Source organism: Lissotriton vulgaris, chromosome 2_1 (assembly GCF_964263255.1).
Source record: "Lissotriton vulgaris chromosome 2_1, aLisVul1.2, whole genome shotgun sequence".
NCBI classification, from domain to species: domain Eukaryota; kingdom Metazoa; phylum Chordata; class Amphibia; order Caudata; family Salamandridae; genus Lissotriton; species Lissotriton vulgaris.
In genome coordinates, this window is record NC_141687.1 from 144869318 (window position 1) to 144883529 (window position 14212).

The 14212-nt window shown below is 43.8% G+C and overlaps 1 protein-coding gene across 1 annotated transcript in view; it reads right to left on the reverse strand.

The window, feature by feature from the left end:
• The window catches only part of LOC147729704 (uncharacterized), a 363931-nt gene that overhangs the window by 179509 nt on the left and 170210 nt on the right, over nucleotides 1-14212 (reverse strand). The window contains exon 15 of the mRNA XM_086954024.1: nucleotides 13974-14052. Coding sequence (XP_086810150.1) covers nucleotides 13974-14052 — 79 coding nt within the window. The remainder of the gene's footprint in view (nucleotides 1-13973; nucleotides 14053-14212) is intronic.

Genomic DNA, 14212 nt, shown 5'->3' on the forward strand with positions numbered 1-14212 from the left:
CGTCTTTCTTTTCGATTGAGTTATTCTATTTTTAGTACTTACCTGCATAGAAATTAAGACGGTAATTAAATATTTACCACATTATTTTGGCGCCCGAACAGGGACCCCTCCCCCACCTCACGCGCCGGTTGGTGCGTTGCAACCTTTGCCCCCTGCCATAAGTCAAGACGGACAATTACGCGTACCCGCAGGATTTCCTGTATCTCCCTCAGGCCTACGGAGGTGACGGAGACTGCGATCAGCACCCAGACGAGGCGGTGAGGAGTGCGGAGGATCCCGACCAGAGCCTAGCCGAAAGAAGCAAGGTCCGAGGTGTCAAGAGGCCCACCAGTTCCGAAGTATTCACGTATCGAGCCGAGTCGAGTCCAGTCCGGTCCAGTCCAGTCGAGTTTTCCGAGGCCTTCTGTTCCGTGCTTCCCGGTGAGTACCATTGCTGGGGACGCATCTAGACGGGTGCATTATTATGTATCCGGTAAAGACGGGTTTGGGTACACAAACACGGTCTGCACTGTTTTAGACAGTGTATCTGTGCTGTTTAGCAGTACATCAGGTATTCAAGTTCTTGCGCTGTTCTCCACAGTGTATCTGTGCTGTTTAGCAGTACATCAGGTATTCAAGTGTAGTCATATGTGTTTAATATGTTTTTCATGTGATTAATGTCGTGGTATGAGTGATCGTTTGATGTACATTACTGTGTTTTTGTGTAACGAGCTGTGTTCAGAGTAAGTAACAAGTATCGAGTATCCAGTACCAAGTAACAAGATGCCGTTTTTCAATAAATTAAGACAGATAGGAACTAGGAAGGGGATACTAGAGGAAGAAATTCCTATTCCCCCTAGGGACACTCCTGGAAATTTTATGTATCATAAGCATGGCTTAGATGCCATACTGTATCTAGATTTATGGGCCGATTATACCAAGCACCTAGACGAGAGACACAGATGGCCCGTTACAGGAACATGGGATGCCGAGTGCATCATGAAGGTAGAAGAAGCGCTATGGAAAAAGAAAGCCAGACAATCTCAGAAAGACGCCATAGAATTTTGGCGAAAAGAATCACATAAACGTGCCGAAAAAGCACTCCGAAAAGAAGACAGACATAGAGAAGAGTCGGATAAAGTCCGAGAAAACAAATTAGTTAATGAAGGGATCCGAGTAAAAGCAGAACAAGTGGACCGCATGCGAAACAATCTTGTAAATGGCATGTACTTTGTGGCCGAGGGTTTGCCTGAAGCCACTTCAGAAATACCGAAAGATCTGCCGCCGCCATTGGTTCCGACTAAAGTAAGTCACAGGACCACTAAAGATATATTCCTTGCTTCCTATCTAGACGATGTAGCTCCCGCTTACACCAATTCACGTGCCCACGTACCGCCTACTGACGGTGACGGAGGTGGCAACGCACTCCAAGATAATGTCCCGTCATTACCGCAACAAGGTTCACCCGTTCGACAGCCTGCTCCGCCTGCTCCTCCACCTCCACCACTTCCCACATCTAAGATTGACACACTAAATCCGTTTGCGCCTGATCCTAGTAAGAGACAAGTTCAGATACAGATACCGACTCCACAGACATACAATTTTCAAGCTTCCGCTACAGGAGGTGCGACAGGAGGTCTCCAGACTCCGCCACCAACACACAGATTGAACGTTAGGGACATAATGAAGCAACGTACACCCCAAACACCACGTTTGGACATGCTTAAAGAACCCCTTCCAATTTGCAGATACGATCCAGTACCAGGTAAAGACGATAGAATGTTGTTAGCATCACTACGCATACGAAAAGTTGCAGACTACCTAGTGTTATTTCCAGGAATGACTGAGCACCTAGATAGAATATATCATTTTGTCCAGACTGGGGAAGATCCTGAAAGTATTAAAGAGGCCCTGGCTCACCAGAAAGCTGACACTCAAGGTTGTATATTACGTTTCTTCATAAATTGCTTAATAAGAGAACGAGACAGGCCTGGAGTAGACCAGGAAGAGATGGAAGCACTAAACAGGTGGGGTCAAAATATAGCCGACGGAAACCATGATAAACTGAATTGTATAGCAAGTATGTACAAGAAAATCAGAAAAGCAGTAATAGAAATACACGAAAAAGAACAAGAAAAAGAAAAAGAAAGTGACAGGAATGACTCCTCCGAGGAGGACGGACCTGAAGAACATGACACGGCTAAAGAAATGATAGCATATGTAGGTAAGGGAAATTACCTTAGGAAAGGCATTCGCCCAGAAAGCAAGAGAGTTTTTCTCTCTGGCATATCAAAACCGAGTTCTCCTGAATATCTGTTTCAGGTTACTGATAAAATTCTTCAAGAACAAATGGGGTACCACGTACTCAATTCTATGGATGAACAAGAACTAGCCCGGTCAGCAGTACTATGGGCTGACAATCCTAACACATACAATGATGATACAGTAGCACAGACATTTCTGAACCTTTCCCCAGACGAGCAGAAATTAGCTGGTGTATACATGATTCAGCATCTCATCACTTTATACAGACAACAACATTCTGATCCAGGTCCCTTACCGGATACTTTAGAAGCGCTACTTATGAATAGATGGAGAGGCCTAAGTACCAGATTAATTCAAATAATTCTAGAACAACCCCGCAGATATAACACTTTCTTAGGCCCACAATATGTTTCAGCTCCGCCCCCGGAAAGAAAAATGTGTCATTTTGACAGGCAGAATCCTTTACGAGAAGTACACCCAGTTATGAATGCCAATAATACCTTGGAACGTGTGTTTGTGTACACACCTTTAACAAAGTTGGAATTGTTAGAAATGAAGAAACTAGTACCCTGTCATGATAAAGACCCTGCAGGTTTTCACCGAGAACCTAAAGACATGTTACTCATGGGAGATTACACGTATACGGATATTATGAAATTGTTAAAGGTACTGCTGCCCACCGGCATTTACGAGAAACTCAAGGAAAAAGAATGGGAGGTGGGAGATAAAAAGATTATCTGGACTGAAATAGAAGACGAGGAAAAAGGCCGTACCCCAGGGCTAGGCCTTGGGGACAAAGCTAAAGCATTACCAGGTTTAATAGTACAGGTTTTGCCAAGATTATTGACAACTAAAAAGGAAGACTGGGACGCAATCTCAGCCTGTAAACAGAAACACGATGAAGATACTAGTGACTTATATTCGAGATTCGAGAAATGTTTCATTATTAATAGTGGCCTGAAACCAGGTAGCGAGTCATACCCACATCTTTTTGTAACAAAATTAGTCGAGAATTCCCTGACACAAGTTAAGAACCGTGTATATAAAGTTGAAAGTACATGGCAAGCAAATACGCCATCCCAGATGTTACAAATGTTACAATACCACCAGAATAGAATTAGAGAAGAACAGGATCACGAACAGAGACGTATGAAAGACACGAAAATGAAAATGTTAGTGGCACAGTCGGTTCCAGCCGACGGTCAGAGAAAGGGTGCGACCCAGACAGGTAATTCAGCAGTTCCCGTTAAAGGGACATGCAACTATTGCAAACAGCCAGGTCACTATGTACATGAATGTTCAGTCCTGAAACACAATATAGCAACAGGTAAAACTAAAGAAAGACCGCGTCAGCCTAGACAAGACCAGGTCCAGCAACAGACTTCACAGAATACACAGCCTATGCATGCTCCACCACATACAGTACAGACCGCAGCGGTATCACAGCCACAGCCACAGCCCATTGCCGCGACGCAGCAAGTTTCGCGACAGATGAACCAGTATGCCCAATCTGATTATCCCGATTATCAGCGATACACATGAAACAGCCTAGAGAGGGAGGTTGGCTTGCCTCTTATTGAGATTCCTGTAGATCAAGAGGGTCCTTATGTACACAGTCAAGTATTGGGAAAAGACAGAAAGTTTTTAATTGACACAGGGGCAAGCCGCACAACGATCAGCCATAATGAAGTCCCAGGGGCACCCCTCTCAGGCTCACAGAATGTTTCCCTTGGTTTTTCAGGACAGCCTATTGTAAATGAGGTATCGAAACCAGTCCCCCTAGCAGTAGGTCCATTATCACGCGTTACAGACCTGTTACTAACGAGATCATGTCCAGAAAACTTGCTAGGTATCAAAACGCTGAAGGCTCTAGGAGCAGTGATATGTTGTTCTCCGGAAGGAGTTAGACTTTTTCTACGTGACTTTAAGGGTCACTATGTATTACGAGAGTTAGATGTCAGATTGAAAAATGTACCGAAACACCTGTGGGCACAAGGCCCAACCGATGTAGGTTGTATGCACATTACACCATACCGTGTTACACTCAAACCAGGAGTTGTTTTACCACGAATCAGACAATACAAGTTACCACCCGATGCTGTAGTGGCTTTACTGGAAATCATTGAAGAGCTCATTGCCCAAGGAGTGGTCGTAGAAACCGACTCCAATATCTGTAATTCTCCTATCATTCCGATTCTTAAACGTACTGATCCCAATGCACCGCCAGTATATCGGCTGGTGATTGATTTACGAGAACTGAATAAATGCATTGTTCCACAGTATCCTGTGGTTCCCGACATCTCATCCTTATTGACTGCTATTGATTCAGAAGCAACGTTCTTTACTGTAATTGATCTCAAGAACGCCTTCTTCAGTGTACCCATTGATCCAGAGAGCCAATACCTCTTCGGATTCAGTTTAAATGGACGAAGTTTCAAATTTTCACGCGCACCTCAAGGATTTACAGAAAGCCCCAGCATCTATAGCCAAGCACTGAAAAGACAACTTGATTGTATCCAAATGCCAGTTAACACTGCCTTACTACAGTACGTCGATGATCTGCTGATCACCGCACGAAGTGAACCCGAATGTGAACAAGCATCACTGACAGTTTTACATTTTCTGGCCGACAAGGGACACAAGGTGTCTCCTTCGAAGCTACAATTCTGTGTTCAGCAAGTTGTGTACCTGGGTCACTTGCTGTCCAAAGTGGGGAGACAGCTCACTCCTGATCGCATCCAGTTAATTGTAAACATGCCACAACCCCAGACACAAAAGGAAGTGCGGGCCTTTATAGGCCTCACCTCGTACTGCAGACAATGGATTCCTCAATATGCATTTCTAGCTAAACCACTCATTCAGTTGACAACACAGGAGGCAGCGACTTCGACTGCCCTTCCTTGGACTCAGGAACATACACAGGCCTTTGAGGAATTAAAGAAAGCTTTATGTCAAGCACCAGTTTTAGCGACACCATGTTACAGTAAACCTTTTACACTTTTTGTTACAGAACGTGATGGTACAGCGTTGTCTGTCCTCACTCAAGATCAAGCAGGTTCACATAAGCCTTGTGCTTATTTTTCAAGTACATTGGATTCAGTAGCCCAGGCACTCCCTGTGTGCTTAAAATCAGTTGCAGCGACAGCCCTAGCAATAAGACAGAGTGACTCAATTGTATTAGGACATCCATTGACAGTACAAGTTCCACATTCTGTAGAGGTCCTTCTAAACCGAACCCAGACTCAACACCTGACTATAGCACGACTGACAGGTTATGAATTAACGCTATTCCAGCCACACATAGAAATCAGACGCTGTAACATTCTAAATCCTGCAACATTGTTACCTTCGATTACGACAGATACAGCCCAGCATGATTGTATAGAGATCATTAATGCAGTAACAAAGCCCCGACGAGACTTAACAGACGTTCCATTGACTAATCCGGACCTGACACTTTACGTGGACGGTTCATGTATGAGAACAAGCACAGGAGAATTAGTAGCCGCATATGCAGTGACCACTGAAACTGAAGTCAAAGAAACACATCGTATTGATACACTGTCCGCTCAAGCAGCAGAGCTTATCGCTCTGACCCGAGCCTGTATACTAGCCAAGAACAGAAATGTTAACATATACACAGATTCACGTTATGCTTTCGGAGTCGTACACGACTTCGGAGTGTTATGGCAAGAACGAGGTTTCTTGACCTCTCACGGTGCCAAGATTCAACACGGTCCCCTTATTCAAGCACTGTTAGAAGCAATACATTTGCCTTCAGGCATATCCATCATGAAGTGTAAAGCACATACTAAAGTTACAGACTCTATTTCCCAGGGTAACGACCTGGCAGACCAAACAGCAAAACATACAGCATTGACTCACACTCAGACAACGGATGTAACAAAGATCATAGTGCCGACACACTGTATGACAGTTAGGGATCCCACACTAGATGTAATCGATATTCAGACACGTGCTACTCCAGATGAAATCAAGAAATGGACTGAACTAGGAGGGATCCAGACAGATCAGGGATGGATGACGAAGGGAAAATCTACATGGTTTCTCCCCGACTCTATGGTTCAAGTCATAATAAATACAGCACATAGTCCAGCACACCTAGGAGAAAAAGCTATGTTAGACAGTTTACAGAATCTCTGGTACAACAAACATTTACGAGCAGCGGCAAAACAGAAAGTGCGTACTTGCATGATCTGTTGTCAGTTCAATCCAGGTAAAAGCGTCCCTGTAGAGCAAGGTGGATTTCATCCTCCCGACCACCCTTTTGAAGTCCTCCAGATGGATTATATCCAGATGGACCGTTGTCGAGGATTCAAGTACGTCCTCGTAGTTGTTTGTGCACTTTCCCGTTGGACCGAAGCATATCCAGTCCCAGATTACACTGCCCCGACCACTGCTAAGCAGCTGGTTCGTGAATTCTTCGCACGGTACGGCTTGCCTCGTATCGTGTACTCAGATAACGGACAGCCATTCTCATCCGAGCTCATGAAGCAGGTTTCACTTCTGTTAGGATACCAGTGGAAATTCCATTGCGTCCGACATCCCGAGGCAGCTGGCCTTGTAGAAAGGCACAATCAGACATTGAAGACACGTCTCGCCAAAATATGTAAAGAGAAAGGGGTCGACTGGATAGTCGCCCTGCCAGTTGCACTGTTCTATATGAGAATGGTCCCCCATTCGAGATCAGGACTATCCCCGTATGAGGTGGTCTTTGGCCGACCACCAAATATGTGGGGGACGCCCATGCCTAAGAAAATAACCGATGTTGACTGTAATATGCCGACAGATTACCTTGCCTCCTTGATGTCTGCACTCCAATCATGTCGTTCACAGGTTGCCGCAGCCTTTCCCGACAACACTGATGTGAAGCCACACGATGTCCGTCCTGGTGATACCGTCTTAATACGAAATTTCGACAGGAGGAGTCCGCTGGAGCCTCGCTGGCAGGATCCAAAGCTCGTCCTTCTGACCACGAGGACTGCAATTAAAGTTGAGGGCCGAAAGGGGTGGATCCATACGAGTCATATTAAAAAATGTAATGAACTGTTGCCAGAGACTGACTCTTCCACCCCCTCAAAGGACTGCCCCGATTCTAGTGACTTTAAAGTTTGCAAGAGAGAGAAAACTCCGCAAGAGGAGTATAAATTAAAATTGCGGTCTAGCAAGTCAGACAGTTTAATTGTTTAAGTCCTCCCCTAGGTGAATCGGTTAAATTAGTTTCTGACATGTATCCCCTAGACCGAGACAGAGAGAGAGAGAGACAACTCAAGAAACGTGCATATTGTAAATCACTTCGTAGTCACTGTATAGTGACATTATTGGTTATGTTTTTTCTAAGCCTTCTGATTATTGCTGCCAGTATATTGTTGCATGTATATTACCCTATCTTCAAGCGTGAACAATCTGCTTACAATGTCACTGCCGAACATTCTTTTAGCGAATTACCCCCACATGAGCTATCTTACAGACTTGCGCTGCGCAACAACACATTCATTAGTATGTTACATCACTCCCATCAGACTAATAATGCTACAAACTGTTGGATATGTGGCCGACTCCCTCCCTATCAGAAATACAAGGGGGTTCTGCCTCTCTTTCCATACCCGTTCACTCACAATGGCTCATGCGGAGCATGGTTTAGATTAATTAATTCTTTAGACTCTGATATTGCTGTTTTCGAAGGAAATTGGGTTTGGGGAAACCTGAACTTAGTTTTGCTTAACGCCTGTTACCCTGACAAGAAGGGACTTCCCACTAGGACAGGAACTGATCTAGAAAATGAAGTATATGGATTAGGTAATTATACAATTAACCTCATGATTCTTACTGTTGAATCCGAAGCTGCACCAGTTCTCCCTGCTATGTCAGTATTACCAGTCACTGGTGATTTATGTGTCAGAAAGAAGGGTTCAGTACACTTAGGTCATAGTAAATGTACTACTGTGGTCGAATTCAGTGATCAAGGCAAGTCTTCATTTAGAGCTACTCGTCATTCCTACTTTGTTTGTGGCCATACCGCATACATACGCTTACCTCCAGATTGGGATGGTACCTGTTAAATTGCATTCCTTCTGCCACCTGTTTTCCTAGCCCCTCCTGATTATCACAGAAATACAAATCTAGTAACTACTAGACTCCGAAGAGATCTCCCGATTGTCGACTATACTGAAACGACATGGGAGCAATACACAGACTTCAATAAAGGTTTCTTCCCCTACTTAGGTACTGTTTTTAATAGTAAACTGATACGAAAATTAACTAGAACACTCGAAGCAGTAGTGAATTAAACTACCTCCGCTCTAGGCAACTTAACAGAGGAGCAATCTGCCATGCGGGTTGTTGTTCTTCAAAATCGTCTTGTTATTGACGTCATCCTAGCAGATAGGGGCGGAGCCTGTAAGGTCATCGGGTCAAGTTGCTGTGTTTTCATTCCAGAAAACGCGCCAACAGTATATAAAGCTATCACACGTCTTCATAAAATTGCAAGTTTGATACATCAGAATCCAGGCACCTGGACTTGGTCCGGTTGGTTCTGGACAACGTTGACCGCTTGGGGATGGAAGATCCTATCCTTCCTAGGCATTGCCCTTCTCGTAGTATTCAGTTGTTGCCTGTGCCTACAATGTGGGCCAGCGATTTGTGGTCTATGCGCCACATCATGTATTCCGCATTCAAGTTCCTACTCAAAACGCGAAAAGAAGAAAGAAGAGCAAATGATGTTACATGAACAGACTGATCGGTTCATGAGGATTGATATATCATGAAGGGTCCGTAGGGAACAAGGAGGGAATGAGGAAATATAAATTTTATGGTCAAGAAATGTTCCCTAACGTGTACCCCACCGTCTCCATGTACAAACTTAAAGTGCATGTAACTTCCCTCCTGTGCCAGCTATGAAGACGCAAATACATTTGCGTCCAACGTTAACATGTCCTCTTTCAGATCCACCCTGAACGGGTTGAATACTCCGTTTCTAAGTATGCCGTGCCAACGTCTTTATGTAGTGTACTTTACACGTTTTCCAGCCCAGGCGAAGTAGGCCCTGAATTCTGCCATCGAGCCTTTTCCTGCCTTCTGACACTGAATGCCTCGGCCTAGGCTGCCTCTGTACCCGTGACCTCTACCTTACTCCCTGCGCGGCTAACGGCGCTAAGCTCAGCCTGTTGTCTGCCAAGACTGTATTCAACCTTCGAATTATCTGCTCCGCTCCTCAGAAATACATTCCTGCCTACTAGTTCAAGTAAACATCCTTCCAGCTGCAGAGCAAAGGGCCTGGCCTCACTGTCTCCGTGCAAGTAATTCATAGCTCCTGTTACCATGGTAGGCCCATGCCCCTCGCATCTCATGCAGACACGTAGACGCTTATACACGCACTCACAGTCAGTATAGAATAGCCTCTGCCCAAGAGACCTTTCCCTCTAGATAATATGGTTCCCAAACAACAGATATCAGATATGATATAGGTACGAGTTGATCTGACATGCCAGACTTCTGTCTCTTTCCTCTAGTGTAAATGTCAAGTCCCCTGCACCCTCCAGCTCCACGTCAATCACACGTCATGCAGCTGCGCGCGCATCCAGACCTCAGATTTCTGCTGACATTGCAAGATTCTGCTATGTACCCACCTACTTGTGACACTTTCATGTGACGTTTCTAGCACACACCTCTATGTTCACGCCTAGTTCACGCCTTCTAATTACGTATTGCTAACACGTGTGTGCTTTTATCTTGTTTCTCTCAGCTGTTACGCCTACTGTATTGGTTTCCATTATATGATTTAAGTATAAAAGTTATGTCTTGTCAATAAAGTATGCTCTATCCCTTCCTGAACCCCAGTGGTGTCAGGAACATGATATCCGGTTCAAGAACCATTCCTTTTTAAGGAATAAAACCCCTAAGAACTCTAACACCACGGACTCTGCGTCTTTCTTTTCGATTGAGTTATTCTATTTTTAGTACTTACCTGCATAGAAATTAAGACGGTAATTAAATATTTACCACAATTGTTTTAATAATTCTCTCTGCCTGACCTCTAAACCCAGAGTAGAACTACTACAAACCCATTGGCTGATCTGGCTTCAGTTTTGTTCTCAAATTAAAAACAAAACAAATCAGGAGTCTTCCCTCTGGCCATTCACCGAAGTATTGACCGCTGTTTTTCTTGTTTGTGGAGGTCACTTCCACTCAAACAGTAAAGCTTTGCAGTATTTAGGCCCTGATTTTCAGCAGAGTAACATGCAGTGGATGAAAAGGTACAGGATAATCTACTGATGGCATTTACTCAACCATCTACACCTATTGTAGACTCCTCCAATTTTACTTTTTGTACATTATAAGACTTTATTCCCATTTTTCAATGCATACACGTTTTAACAAATAAGATAAATAAGTAAACATACATTGTACTACCAAATCTTGTTACAATATCATGTAAAAACTGTACAAAAACAAAGCTCATCTGAATCTACCTACTACAACCCTTAACAATCACAAAGTCCATCATCAATCGCAATAGAACCACTCAAATAGAATTTGATTCCTAAATTTATAAAATCCAAAAATAACTTTTTGTACATAAATCCGATGGGCAGCTGGTACTAACAATAGGCAAAAGCCACTGCAGAGGCAAAAAAACAGGAGGCCAGACAGAAAAGCAACAGCTTCAAGGCACCAAAAGCTAATAAAATGCCTTACACAGTAGTAGGGTACATATGGTTGGCATTAATGAGCAGAGGTATTAGAGATATCAGTAGAAGCAGTGAAAGAGGTGTCCAGGAAAGAAAAACAATAGTCAAACACACTTCATCAAAATGGAGTCCTCACAGTAACGGAGTGCTGCTATTCCGACTAAATACTTATGTCATTGAACTGCACTCAATGTTAATATTTAATAATTTGATGTTGAGCGTCACTAAAGTTGGTCCTAATGAATACTAATGTTACAGCAATATTAACAAGCTTCTTTGCAGTCCTTCATAGCCATGAAAACAGCCAAAGAATTAAGATTTTGCAAGTGGTGGCTGGAGACATTTGAAAGTGGTGTGGCGTAAAATGTTACGCAAGCCAGAACAACCAACCCGGGGTTCCCATCCGCCCTAGAAAAATTTGGAAAAAGAGCGGACAAATAGTGCATTTTTAAGCAAATGTGAGGGATTCAGGGTAAGTCACTTCATCTAATGCTGCCTAGAAAAAACAAAAGCACGCCTGAAAAACATCAAAGCACACCATAAAACGAATGTAAGCAGAATCTGTACCTACAAAATCAAATATTTATGCACGTTATAGTTCCCCTTTTTTCACCCTCGCAAAGAGGAAAATACCTTTTCAAGTGGAAAATACTCCTGTCCCCCAGGCCCCGTCTAACATGTGGGTGTCCTCTTCCCATTCAACTTCGAACTCTACTTCCTATCCTGGTCAAAGACTGCCAGGCGACACTCCGCGCCCTTATATTACACGCGCACAGGGCTTTGGAGACAACCGTGAGACGTCACAATGTGCAATAAAAATATCAAAATAAAAGGTATAAAGGGGACCGACCCTACTAGTTCAAGTGAACCATTTTCCTTGAAATAGTAGAACCCTGCACTGGTGTCACAAGTGTGATATCTTTCCTTGCTTTGCCGAGTGAAAGGGCCTGAAAGGGGGTTCACTTCCAAGCCCCGGGGGTCCATGAATGCACCCGGGTATACCTCCTACTCTGGGTGGGACGGTCACCAAGTGCAGCGATGAACAGGAAAATACACAATGCACACCCCTAACTCGCAGACACGATATTATGCTCCCCAGAGCAAGCACCAGTCTCATTGCAACTATCTTACATTTTGCAGAATTACGGCATTTTTGCGTTCTTCCACATCTGCGCCTTTATCTAAGTGCTTCCAAGCGCTACAAAGAACACGTATGCACATCAATTAAATGCATATGCGTTTGGGCAAAGACGCTCTATGCATCGCTCCCTCAGAATAAAATATCTTGTATGCAGCGCTTAGAAGCACTACATGACCACACGTTAGTATGCTTCCCTCCAAAAGTCGGAGCTCAGCTATGTGACTTAGAACACTGTAGGGCCTTCCTGTTAAATGACTTCCTGGGCGCACATGAGATTCAGCATTCTGCACTTCTTTCTAATTCACCACAACAGCGTATATTGGTCTTTCAATCTATCATGTACCATGTATCATGTATCATGTATGATGTATCTAAGCTTAAGCTTCGGAAAATAAGGAAAGAATAATATAGGTATTCAAAGGTTCGGGTCCCCACCAATCACACTTGGTTACACTCTCTAGCGTTACCGTGCGGTTCCACAGCTCTTTCTGTCCCCTGCGAGCTCTAGACGTGTTTATTTATTTATTTATTGTATTTGTAAACTCTCTTTGCTGCTCACCACACGTTAAAGAGAAGTTAATATGTTTTCTCATTTAGTAAAATTAGGAAAGCTTCACAAAATATTTTCCACCAAAAGACATATATCTAGTACCTCAGGTTCCCACCACACTGATCAGGTCGAAGCAGTAATATTACTTTGGTGGGAGTAATATCTTTTCAAAGAGCTTACCTTCAAACACCAAGAGAGCCAGGAGCTCCTGGGCCTCGCGCTCTTCAAACAGGAACAGCCGTGACGTCACTGCCAACTCCTCTACTGACGCTGCTCCAGCAGCGCCAGGATTGGCTGAGGGCAGGGATACATTAGGAGACCGGGGCTGCAGCATGAAGCAACCCTCGGTCTCTTAAGGGGAAGGCTAGTGCGCATGTTCAGGCTGATCGTAGAAATTACAAGCCCAAAAACGAACATGCGCACTATTGCTGTGACAGTTGTCTAGTGCGCTTCTGTCACTCAACTTCCTGAGTGATGCCGCAGCCCCTCCCCGTCCCCACCCTCTCCAGCGTCCCTCATTCTACTTCTCCAACGCTAATTCCAATCAGGAGTTCTGATTGGAATTAATAGAGTCGGAGAAGTAGAGCGAATAATTTGAATGGGGCCGTGGCATTGGTGGGGTAACGCCCCAGTGCCCGCAATGGGCGCACCGCCACTTGATTTTGCCAATGAAAAGTTAGTGTAGATCAGTGAGAGGATTAATGCAGATCATAACTAGATGCTGGCTGTTTATAACTTTATTTGTTGCTGAAGGGGGGGGGACAAATACAATAGGATAGAATAGAGTAGAGTAGGAGATCTATTTAAAAAAAATAGGGTAAGAAATGTAAACACTGTTTTCTCAATCAATCAATCAATAATTATGTATTCGTCCAGACAAGCCATAAAAGACACACACAAACATTACACAGCATAGTAATACAGCCTTGCTAAAAGAAAAATCCATAATTGAAACATCAAATGAATAAACTGTTTTCTCACTGCGCCACATTTGAACATTTATTGAATGTCTTTCCAGCTGCAAGATCTACCAGTTGTGAGATGTCCAGAACTACACTACCCAATCCATTCTAAAGTTGATCAAATTCAAATACAGCAGATTGGTTGCTACAGGACACCCATCCTCCAGTAGGTCACCTTGAATCGCTGCACAAACCCGCGCTGTAATTGGAACTCACCTCTGAAACTCCGACATCACATTAGCAATGTCCTAAATGTGCACAACTTCTCCAGTGGTTACAACTTCTTCCCCCCGTGGTGGGATGGCACTATATAGATCCTTCAAATATCTAAAATCATATGCAAAGGGGTTTTACTGCTCACTTACCAGCAGAGGTAGCTTTAGGGAGTCACTCAATTCTTCCTTTGCAGCTTGAAGCCATGAAGTAACCAGGTCATCCTCATACCTAAAAGAAAGAGCTGGGTTTACTTATGTCATATTGGGCAAAAATAGACTTCCATTACCATTTGTGATACTGCCTCAATGTGGTATACATGAGTGCCATTTATGGTGGGTGGGTGATAATGTGTTAGAAAGTTTATCAATAGGAACTAACAAGTAGTAAC